General features: G+C 39.0%; 1 protein-coding gene across 3 annotated transcripts; it reads left to right on the top strand.

The window, feature by feature from the left end:
* Window positions 1-13: 13 nt before the first annotated feature.
* ak6 (adenylate kinase 6) lies at window positions 14-12,156 on the top strand. Of its 3 annotated transcripts, none has more exons than XM_070965372.1 (6): window positions 14-101; window positions 222-291; window positions 3,013-3,105; window positions 3,363-3,421; window positions 4,669-4,823; window positions 8,329-12,156. In XM_070965372.1, the coding sequence occupies exons 2-6, from the start codon at window positions 255-257 to the stop codon at window positions 8,516-8,518; spliced, it is 534 nt and encodes a 177-aa protein (XP_070821473.1). In that variant the 5' UTR covers window positions 14-101; window positions 222-254; the 3' UTR covers window positions 8,519-12,156. The 3 variants fall into 3 exon arrangements, with proteins under 3 accessions (XP_070821473.1, XP_070821475.1, XP_070821474.1); XM_070965374.1 differs by having other exon boundaries at window positions 4,678-4,823; window positions 8,329-10,075; XM_070965373.1 differs by lacking the exon at window positions 14-101 and having other exon boundaries at window positions 144-291; window positions 4,678-4,823; window positions 8,329-10,075.
* The last annotated feature ends 34 nt before the right edge of the window (window positions 12,157-12,190 follow it).

The raw sequence follows: 12,190 nt of genomic DNA, 5'->3' as shown, positions 1-12,190 counted from the left end.
GCACGGACGTAAAACTGACGTGAGGCTTCAGTGTTCAGAGCTCTTGATTATGGAAGTCTGTTAGGGCTGATGTGACAAGAAACATCAAGCCACCTACACAGGTATTCCATTTTGTCTGCTTTCCTTTTTCAAATTTGCTTCTTGGGATTTAGTGAAACTGTTAAAGAGTAGATGTGTAAATTGACCTAATGTTACAGGACAATCGTTATTCCGTCTTTCAGGTCATCAAAACACGTGTTGGCTGCTAGCAAGCTATGAAGACGAGTAGGCGACCAAACATTCTGTTAACAGGTAATGTTCAGCTTCTCTTTCAACAATTAAGTTAATATGCCACTGTTCTTAAAATGAAACCATCGGCTAAGATTACGTTAGGTTAGTATTGCACTTAGTCCTTAGGACTTTGCACGTCTGAAGGCGCGGTGAAGTTAGTTTCATTTTCGACATTCGCTCGTTTTTTTCTCTTTAAACTTTAATAGCGTCATGAAAACGGCAGCGATTTCATCCAGGTTGGTATCATTTTGTAGATATAAGTATGCCAGACATTTCACAGGTGTCATCGACCCTCCAAGCTCAGTGAGTGTGGCGAAAACTCTAAGGAACAGCGCTGAATGTCCTCCTGAGTACCTCGCTGCTGCCGTGGAGCTTAGGGACAAAAGTATCTACTGTAACTCAGTTATTACTTAATCCTGGTTTTATATTTAAATAGCTCTATGGGAATTGATCCCAGAGACTCCATTCCACTTCTCCTCATATTCTTAGGTCAGTATTTATTTTTCACAAGCATTATCTCCAAGAAAATCATGTGAAAGCACTTGTTAAAAACACAAGAATCTACTGTACCTCATTTATTACCAATTATTGGTTTTATTTTGAAATAGCTCAATGGGATTTGATCCCAGAGACTCCATTCCACTTCTCACGTGTTTCTTAGGTCAGTATTCATCTTTCACAAGCATTACATCCCAGAATATCACATGAAAACACTGGTTAAAAACACAAGAATGTACTGTACATTGTGTGTTGCCATATTTTGGTTTTATTTTGAAATAGCTCCATGGGATTTGATGCCAGAGACTCCATTCCACTTCTCATGTGTTCGTTAGGTCACTGTTCATCTTTCACAAGCATTACATCCCAGAAAATCATGTGAAAAAAACTTATTAAACATGCAGGTATCTACTGTATCTCATTTATTACTAATTCCTGGTTTTATTTTGAAATAGCTCCATGGGATTTGATCCCAGAGACTCCATTCCACTTCTCCTGTGTTTCTTAGGTCACTGTTCATCTTTCACAAGCATTATCTCCCAGAAATGAACGTGAAAATGAGGTACAGAACATACTTGAGTTTTTATTAATTTTTTACATGATTTTTTTTTGGAGATGATGATTGTAAAAGATGAACAGTGACCTAAGAAACACAGGAGAAGTGGAATGGAGTCTCTGGGTTCAAATCCCATGGAGCTATTTCAAAATAAAACCAATAATTGGTAATAAATGAGGTACAGAACATACTTGAGTTTTTATTAATTTTTTACATGATTTTTTTTTTGGAGATGATGCTTGTGAAAGATGAACAGTGACCTAAGAAACACAGGAGAAGTGGAATGGAGTCTCTGGGATCAAATCCCATGGAGCTATTTCAAAATAAAACCAGGAATTACTGATAAATGAGATACAGTAGATACCTGTACGTCTAATAACTTTTTAAACAAATTTTCTTGGAGATGATGATGCTTGTGAAAGATGAACAGTGACCTAAGAAACACAGGTGAAGTGGAATGGAGTCTCTGGGATCAAATCCCATGGAGCTATTTCAAAATAAAACCAATAATTGGTAATAAATGAGGTACAGTAATCTTTTAAACAAGTGTTTTCACATTAATTTCTGGGAGATAATGCTTGTGAAAGTTACACATTGACCTAAGGAACACAGGAGAAGTGGAATGGAGTCTCTGGGATCTAATCCCTTTGAGCTATTTCAAAATAAAACCAGTAAACAGTAATAAATGAGCTACAGTACATACTTGAGTTTTTAATATATTTTTTACATGATTTTCTTGGAGATAATGCTTGTGAAAGATGAATACTGACCTTGCAAGCTGAGGAAAAGTGGAATGGAGTCTCTGGGATCAAATCCCAGAAAAAGCTGGCTTGACGGGAGTAATTTGCTGACGGTCCCTAAGCTCCACGGCAGCAGCGAGGTATTCAGAAGGACATTCAGCGCTATTCCTTAGAGTTTTCGCCGCACTCACTGAGCTTGGAGGGTTGATGACACCTGTGAAATGTCTGGCTTACTTATATCTACAAAATGATACCAACCTGGATGATATCGGTGCAGTTTCCAAAATGCTATTAACACTCAAACAGAAAAAAACGAGCGAATGTCGAATGTGAAACCAATTTCACTTCGGTGTGTTATACTACAATTTTAACAGGATATTTGTTTTAAACGATGCCATATTCGAGTCGTTTTGATTTGCATCACGATAATCAACGATCAGATCATGTATAAATGGACGTACATGTATTTCTGCCTCTACATGTGCTGCATCTTATGACATGCACATAAAATTCCTTTACTGTGAAACGTGTAGTATACTATACGGTGTGTGTACTGTTGCCATCAAAAACACACAAATCAGCCCACTGCATGTATGTAAAGATAGTGCTGAAAGTGCTGAAATTATTAGTCGGTTGATGGATGCATCAACAGACAGAAAATTAAGGAGGATTTTTGAAAATCCTCTAATCTTTGAAGTTTAAGTGATCCGTCAAAATGCGGTTGCAGTTTTTCCACGCTGAGGATTTGTTATTTTATACCATTGTAAACTGAATATCTTGGTGATGGACTGTTGGTTTAAATAAGCTATTATCTAATAACATATTTGAAGATGTCACTTTGTTGCATTGAGACAGTGTTACCAGCATTTGTCACTATATTGTGATATGGCAACATGGAATGTATGCATATTTGAATAAAATCTGGAATATTATCCCTCTCTCTTATAGGAACCCCCGGTGTCGGAAAAACCACTTTAGGAAAGGAGCTGGCCCAGCGGACAGGACTTACCTATGTGAACATAGGAGACCTGGCCCAAGAAGGTGAAAGCTTAAACCAACTTTCACAACAAACACAAACACAAGACTGAAAAAAAAACCAGCAGGCAGTGATTGAAATTCCAAGAGGATGGAGCATCCTTCATCTTTCTGTTAAATCACAAATTAAAACCCTTATCTGTCATTGTCCTTGGTGCCGTAGCTGCCCCTGCTTTGACTCTTCTTGAATTGTTTAAAGTGGTATACAGACAAAAGTGAGTCATCCTGAGGATGTTCTAGTGAACCTGATTCTATTTCACTAGGACAACTTTATGATGGCTATGATGAAGAGTACCAGTGCCCAATCTTGGACGAGGACAGGGTGAGTTAAATTCAACATGCAAGCTTTGAATCTTATTTTGATATGCTGATCTGAAGCAGTCATAGTCAAGGTATCCTCATCTTTAATCCATAAACACAATATCCTACGTTTCTCATAATGCAATAAATGGCAGCATTTAAACACATGGTATGTAATTTCTCTCAATCAAAATGATGATAACAAAGGACAGCATTTGATGATATGACGGAGTGTGGGATTATGGGGGTTGTACAACAGCCACCATTGCCAATGAAAATTAGTAATCATGCTCCATCACGAGTGAGCAATATAAACAATAGTAAGCAATAATGTGGTTAAGTAGCTAGTTCACTAACTTCCTTTCTCTCTCTCTGAAGTATCATCTGGTGTTTCCTGTGTTTTGCTGGAAGTAATAACTACAATTCATTGACAGGCCACCAAAATGAAACACCATTACCTTGACTAAAATTATGGATGTCTCCTTGTTTGAATTTTGTTGGAACCATTTGAGATGATGTAAGAATACAACTCACCAAAATATATAACATCAGCCTAGTTGTTTTTTACATGAGAAAATGTTATATATTATCCCTTTAACTGGACCCTTCTTGCCTTTCATACTCAAATACGTCTGGTTCCAAGCCAACCTGATGATGTCACTACAACATCATCAGGGTTACCTTCCAGAGACACAGAAGACAACTTTTTTCATAATCTAAGTTGTATTCCAAATGACTAGTAAATTTACCTTTATGTATGAAATCACCGGAATGCCACGTTAAATAAAATGTCAATGTCTACACTCCACTTGGCTGTGAGGGCAAGCGGGGTAACCTGTTTAAATTGATTGCAGGCAGTATTTGAAACAGCAGCACAGCGATATACTGTGAGTGTTGACAGACAGTACAATCCCTCTACTAACTGGATTCAACCTCAACTAGAAGTAGATTGAAGTTGGCATGAGGGGCCGTTTTGTGTGCTGAATCGAATTTGAGTGTAATTGTGCACAAACAGTGCTGGTTGGGTCCCAGATTTTCCATCAAATGTAACTTGGTGCACTTGACATTTGGAGATCAGCTGCTCCACGTGTGTAGACACATTATAGGCTAAATTATCACCATAATTAAGGGAATTGCAGATGTAGCTCAGTCCATCTCTGAGTTCAGGTGTGATTGATTAGAAATTGTTGTACCAAGGTGAAATGAGTTGTCGGTACAGTTTGAATAAGTTTGGATGGATGTTAAATGTAAATATTGCGACTTCTTGAGATCCTGCAGGTGGTGGATGAGCTGGATGAAAAGATGGTAGAAGGTGGTGCAATTGTTGACTATCATGGGTGTGACCTCTTCCCTGAACGGTGGTTCCACGTCATCTTTGTCCTACGCACAGACAACACCCAGCTGTACACACGGTTAGAGAGCAGGTAACTTCTACTTCATTGTCATGTATATTAGCCTCAATAAATGTATGGCTATGACTAGGGGTGAGGGATGTGGGCAAAATCCGTCATCAAGGTATATGTAATCTTCTGTCACGGTCACGGTATATATCATGACATAGTAATTGTTTTTTTAGTAATTGCTCGTCATCAAGCTCTGCAGTGGCCTGATAACGAGCAACTCATTTGAATAAGGTGTGTTGGAGCAGGAAACATCTAAAACATGCAGGGTAGTGGGGCCTGAGGACCGGAATTGAGAAACACTCACCACGTTTACATTCAGAGTTCCTTTATTCAGATTCAGGTTCCTTTATTGATCCTCGAGGGGAAATTGTTTTTTGTAGCAGTGGTCCATACACACACACACACACACACACACACACACATATATATATATATATATAAATATAAAAAAACAGAATATTAATACTAAGGATATATCTAAATAAGAAATATACAACACAATAAAATAAAATGTTCAGCAATAAAACAAATATATTTACATATACTAAGCAATTGGATGAGCAAAATTGAAATGTAAAATATATATTAGAATTACTATATATACTGAATATTAAATGTGCAAAATTGAATTAGATGTGCAGAAACTGAAATTGGAAAATATACATCAGAACAGACAGTGACAGTGAAAGTCCTTGGGCCATTCAGAGGGAGGAGTTGTGTAGGTTGATGGCCACAGGAAGGAATGATTTCCTGTAGCGTTCTGTCCTTAGTTTTGGTGGTATGAGTCTTTCACTGAATGTACTCTTTCTTGTGCCTGACCAGCACATCATGAAGTGGATCAGAATCAGAATCAGAACTTTATTGTCACTGTGGTCACAATGAAATATCATTTCAGCAGCATCTCTCTCAGCATGAATCATAAATAAACAACATATCACATCACACGTATGCATCCAAAGCAGGACTAACAGTAACATATATACATACACACAGATACTAAAAACGTGCTGATGCTGAAGCTCAGATAAAGTGCATTTAAAAAAACGTGCTGACGCACGATACCCATATAGAGTGCATTAAGGGGGAGGTTTCACACATTTGACAGCTTGTGGGTAAAAACTATTAAGTAGTCTGTTGGTATGTGCCCCCAGTGCTCTGTATCTCCTTCCAGAAGGGAGGGGGGTGAACAGTTGGTGTCCAGGGTGTGTGGGGTCTTTTAAGATGGAGCTGGCTTTCCTGTGGAGCCGGCCATCATAAATCTCAGACAGAGGGGGCAATGTGGTCCCTATTATCCTCTCTGCTGTCCTCACTACCCGCTGTAGAGTTTTCCTGTCCTCTGCAGTGCAGCTAGCAAACCACACAGTGCAGCAGTAGGACAGGAGGCTTTCAACAGTGGCAGTGAGACGTTGTCCAAGATGGTCCATAGCTTCGTCAGCATTGACTAAGCTACACTCCATCCCCACAACGTCACTGGCCTTGTGGATCAGTTTGTTGAGTCTGATGGTCTGCCATCCTCAGCCTGCTGCCCCAGCATGCAACAGCATAGAGAATTGCACTTGCCACCACAGACTCATAAAAAATCCTGAGCATAGTCTGGCAGATGTTGAAGGACCTCAGTCACCTCAGGAAATAGAGACGACTCTGGCCCTTCCTGTAGAGAGCGTGTTCTTTGCCAAGTCCAGTTTATTGTCAATATGTACCCCCGGGTACTTGTAATCCTCCACAATGTGCACACCGACCCCCTGGATGGAAACAGGGGTCACAGGTGCCTTGGTTCTCCTCAGGCCCACTACCAGTTCCTTAGTCTTTGCCACATTTAGTTGTAGATGGTTCTGCTCACACCATGTGACAAAGTTGTCCACAGCAGCCCTGTACTCATCCTCATCACCCTTGCTGATACATCATGCAGTCAAGTAAGTCAACCCTTTCATAACCGGAATATCAGCAATAACCCGGTTGCGCACGGCCATGTAAACACCAAAATCCCTTTTGAAAAATCGGAATATGCTCATAGTCCGGTTTTTAAAAACCTGAATATGACCCCTGGGTTACTCCTTTTCTAACCCGAATATTTGGTCATGTATACACCTATTGGAATATCCCCATCGAACGGAACATTCACTTGTGTTCTGCGCATGTTCTATTTGCAAGGAATCTTGGTCTTTTGAGTGCAGGTAGCATGGATATGGATGACACAGCTCCGGCTCCATTTCCTGTTTCTTCATGTTCTCGCCTTCCATCAATGAAGAAAGTGAGACAGAATAGTGTCAAGTACTGGTGGTGGGTCAGTACCAGCACCAAAGCACAAATGAAGGCGACTGCTACCAGCCCTGGGCTGTTCATTAGCCACCGTACTGCTGTTGTTGGTGGGTTTTTTTTTTGGATACAGGAAGAAGAAGCTGAAATGACGCGCATTGCGTCATGACGTTCTCCATGCGTCGACACATTGTCCGTGCGTCGACACATTGTCCGTGGTAATTGATTACCCCGTTTGCTCACGCATGTAAACAGGTTATTCTGAATGTTTCAGAAACCGGAATATTGACCATAACCCGAATATTGACTGCATGTAAACATAGTGACTGTCCTATAGCAACTCTCGAGTGGTTTAAGGGTTTAAGGGGAAATATTTAAATGTGTTAGAATGGCCTAGTCAAAGTCCAGACCTCAATCCAATTGAGAATCTGTGGTCAGACTTGAAGATTGCTGTTCACAAGCAAAAACCATGCAACATGAAGGAGCTAGAGCAGTTTTGCCTTGAGGAATGGGCAAAAATCCCAGTGGCAAGATGTGGCAATTGATATACATACAGTACACATTTGTGGATCCATGTGTGCATGTGAAACAGGTCAGTTTACGGGCCATGTGACATTTGTGACTTCCCTCCTATTTTTTGCATAATTTCGTCTAATTTGTACTGTAGCAGATTTGTAGAAAAGCATCTATAAATGTGAGGTGCAGTTAGTAGCTACACCAGCAGGTGTCAACGTTCCCTCATATGCACTGACAAAATAACAGTCTGTGCAGGGAGAAGGCTGAAAGTGAAAGTGAAGCATCTTTATTTAACCTAAAGGTTGTGATTCAGGATTTGATCGATGATTTTGTGTTTTGTTGATGACTCTGAAGAGATCACCTGGCTGCTGGAAAAAAGAATTTTCTTTATGCAATTAACAACTTTTCTAGTTAAATTATCACTGTCCCAACTTTTTTTTTTTTTAATGTGTTGCTGATATCAAATTTTAACATCAAACCAGTGAAATTTCTCAGTTTCAACATTTGACATGTTGTCTTTGTGATATTTTCAATTAAATATGGGGTTTCAATGTTGTGCACATCATATCTTGTTTCTATTTACGTTTTACACTAGGTCCCATCTTTTTGGAAACGGGGTTGTAAATCCATGCCACCCAACCAATCTATTGCGAAACATTTATGATAAGTTTAAGAATTTGCTTCACTACGAAGAAAACGCCCTCCTCATGACCAAGGTTGTTCTGTCTCCCTCCTCCTGTCCTCTGACTGACAGGGGATACACAGGGAAGAAGTTGCAGGACAATGTGCAGTGTGAAATCTTCCAGACCATCTATGAGGAGGCCATGGAGGCTTACAATGAGGAGATAGTTCATCAGCTGCCCAGCAACACTCCTGAGGACCTGGAGCGCAATCTGGAGCAGATAGTGCAGTGGATTGAGCAGTGGATGAAGGACCATAACTAGAAGCTCAACTCTGGCTGGTGTGTTCCACTGCCAGGAGAGTTAACTACAGTTATTTGAACAATTAAAAATGAATTGCTGTTATATTTTAGTCTGCATCTAGAGATGCATGAAAGGTTGGGGTACCCTTGGTCAAAATTTTTGTAACTGTGAATAGCTAAGCAAATACTTTGGAAAGTATCACAGCTTGTAAAGGCTTTTTGTCTTTCAGTTCTTGATTCATTTTCACCCATTTTTTTCTATTAAAGGGCTTCTAGTTCTGTGAGATTGTTGGGCTGATTTGCCTGCACTGCTCTTTTGAGGTCTATCCACAGATTTTTAATGTTTATGTCAAGGGACTGTGAAGACATGGCAAAACCTAGAATTAAATCCATTCTCCATTCTAGGCAAATGTTCCCCGTGCCACTGGCCACAAAATAAGCCCAAAGCATTATCAACCCTGGGCTTGACAGTTGGAGAGGTGTTCTTTTCATGAAATTCTGCCCCCTTTATTTTCCAATCATATATTTGCTTATTGTGTCCAAAAAGTTCTATTTCAAATTTAATCAGTCGACAGGACTTCGTTCCACAATGCATCACGCTTGTTTAGATGTTCCTTGGCAAACTTCTGACACTGAATTTTGTGTTCAAGATGCAGGAATGGTTTTCTTCTGCACAGGTGTCACTGCACAGTAGATCACTGTATCACCACTCCAGAGTCTGCTAAATCTTTCTGATGATCTTTTGCAGTCAAACAGAGGGGTGATATGCCTTTCTAACAATCCTATGAGCAGTTGTCATAGCGGAAAGTTTTCTTGGTCTTCCAGACCTCAACTTGACCTCCACTGTTAACTGCCATCTCTGAATTACATTGCGGACTGAGGAAACAGTTACATGACAGTGCTTTGCTGTCTTCCTATAGCCTTCTCCTGCTTTGTGGGCATCAATCTTAATTTTCAGAGTGAGGGGTAGCTGCTTAGAGGAGCCCATGGCTGCTGACTTTTGCGACAAGGTATGTGGAGTCATGGTATTTATAAAGCTTTGAAGTATACATTACCTAGCATTTCCTGCTGTGAACAAGCCATAGCACTAATGAGATAATTAAAGTCAGAGACTTTGGTCAAAGTTATCTGAGAGTTCACATCTGTTTGGGTGCTCTTGTCCTTTTTTCCCACTCTAAAATTGTACAGAATAAAAATGCACTAATCTGTTTCATCTTTAAATTAATGTCTTTTGGAGATGTGTTTTTCTTCTCACTTAACTATTCACAGTAACAGAAATGTTGACCAACTTTTGCATGCCACTGTATTTTCATAGATTTTGATACAGACTGGTGATACAGTCTCAAAATATAGTCACTTTGTGTATTTGCCTGTTTTACCCACCTCTAGTTTTGCACCAAACGATTTTCAATTGATACAGACTAGGGTCAAGTCAAAGCACTGCATTCATATCATCATTTTTTTATATATATATAAATAAATGACTACTTGGAAACCACATTCTCACCATGTCTTAATGGGATATATTTGCTGTATTAGTGTATTATTTCTGTAGATGTTATGTAATACAACATAACAGAAAAACAAAATACGGAATAAAAAAAAATAAAAATGCAGTACAAGTAAGTGTGTAACAAATGTGATAAAATAAGGCAAAATAGAATTAACTAATTTGAGAAGTGATTTAAAAGAGGACAATGTCTCAGCTAAGATCTTTCGCAGGTAAGTGATAGAATATTGAAATTATTTTTAAAACATTTAGACAGATAGTATAAGATACACAGGTATGATGTGATTCCTCTCTTAGATGTAGTTAAAGATGAACAGCTGAGGTTTTAGTTCTGCTTTCTAAGGGTTTTTGATTGAAGTGGCCAAGTGGATTTTGTTTTCTTTCATCCCATATTATCAAGATATTTTGAATGGTGTAAATGCATGCATTACAGCCTACATGTAGTGTGGAGTCAGAAAATACTCAAACTTCCATAGTTACTTCAGTGTTTTTTAGTGTGTTGTGGACTTTTTTTTTTTTTTTTTTTTTTGCAATTGATCAATCTACACACAGTGCCCTGTTTTTAAGTCTGAGGTTTTGGCTGGGCCACGCGCTCACACTCAGACCTGTCCTGCAATGATCACGGTCTAGGATGTGGTCTGCTACATTAGATTTACATTAGTGTAAGATGTGGTATGAGTACAAGCAACGGTTACTCCTTGCCCCTGTCTGATGGTGACTGGAACAGATTTGCATCGAGGAACTCTGCAGACTTTGCTGTGTTTATTGCCAGTCTCTGCTCCTGCAAGTATTCCTGTGACATAGCCGTGACCTGGCATGTTTCACTGTGGGGAAGCTATTTGCCAGATTTAGTTATTAGATTTGTTGCACTGTGACCCAGTTCGATACTACACACCAACTGTCTGTGTACTGTTGGTGTGTGGTATGTACCTGCAGAAAGTTTGAAGGAATGAAGGAAATATTTATACTTTACTGTGTTATACTAACAGGAATTTATGCAATGCATTTGCCACAATGACATTTCATGAGAAAATGTTTTAAAGTTTTTTGTTTGTTTGTTTGTTTCCTAGTTTTCACATATCTTTCTGAAGCTGTTTCGCCACCAGTTGCAGTTAATTTAAATGTTGTAGATAAACTGCTGATCGGTAGACCTCATAGTTAAAAAAAATTATTAAAAAAATAGTAATAAATGGCTCTTAACCTATCATGATACATATTTGAGGTAGTTTGTACTTCAGTCATTTCCCATCAGGAACAGTATTTCCATCCCCCCTAGATTACCAACTGGGCAAAGAAAACAACTGTTCCCATTTTTTACACTGTATGATTAATTGCAAATTGGCAACAGGCACCACTAGCAAAGCACATCACTTGAAATGGCAATATGTGCCAAAGGTGTATATTCCTAAATTAATCTGTGTTTAACCCCTGGGATAATCCAGTCCTGTTGAAATGATGATTTTTTTTATATATATATTTTTTTATTTTTTCGTTTTAATTCCTAAGTTCTTTTGTAACCTTTTGTACTCGAACCTGCTAACTGAAACATTTCTCTAAAAAGCAACTACTATATTTCAGCCCTTTATATAAACTGAGACTTAAACTGTGCCCTTATAGTGCTGTTTATGAAAACGCCAGGTCACAAGATGTGGTAGACCAAAGCTTGTGTGTGATCCGGTGTAAAGAAAACTTTCAGGCGTCCATGACGTGGAAACTCTTTAGATAAACCACACTTGCACACATGTAGTAATGCACACTTACTACTCCGCTCAGCATTCAGTGAGGCTGGTAACTGTGAAAGGTACGTTCAGATACACTTCTCGCGGAATATGGTGAGAATCAATTTGGTCGTGGGGTGGAAGAGACACTACTAGACACTGTACAATGATAAGGTGGTATTGAAGTATGCTTTTTGATGTGTTTATATTTACTTATGTTTTACTGGAGAACTTGTGTAGTGTGTGTTGTGTTGAGTAGTTCTAAAAAGATCACGTGGTGGCTAGCGTTTCACTTTTTCCTGCGCTACCCTGGAAAGAATAGAATTCGAGAGTAAAACTATGATGATGACGTGTCTTCTGTGGAAACACCCAAGTTTCCGCTACTATTTTTCATAATAAAATATCTAAGAGCTTTATCAAGTGTACAGTATTAAATAAAAAAAAAAATGTTATATTTAATTTTAAA

The sequence above is a fragment of the Chaetodon trifascialis genome, chromosome 6 (assembly GCF_039877785.1).
Source record: "Chaetodon trifascialis isolate fChaTrf1 chromosome 6, fChaTrf1.hap1, whole genome shotgun sequence".
Classification (NCBI taxonomy): Eukaryota; Metazoa; Chordata; class Actinopteri; order Chaetodontiformes; family Chaetodontidae; genus Chaetodon; species Chaetodon trifascialis.
This window is presented reverse-complemented; position numbering and strand designations above follow the sequence as displayed.

Bases quoted from the DNA above. Each gene is read 5' to 3' on its own strand.
- ak6 (XM_070965372.1), top strand. From the start codon at position 255: ATGAAGACGAGTAGGCGACCAAACATTCTGTTAACAG. The intron at 292-3,012 runs GTAATGTTCAGC...TCTCTCTTATAG, and splicing joins ACCAAACATTCTGTTAACAG to GAACCCCCGGTGTCGGAAAA. The intron at 3,422-4,668 runs GTGAGTTAAATT...CGACTTCTTGAG, and splicing joins CAATCTTGGACGAGGACAGG to ATCCTGCAGGTGGTGGATGA.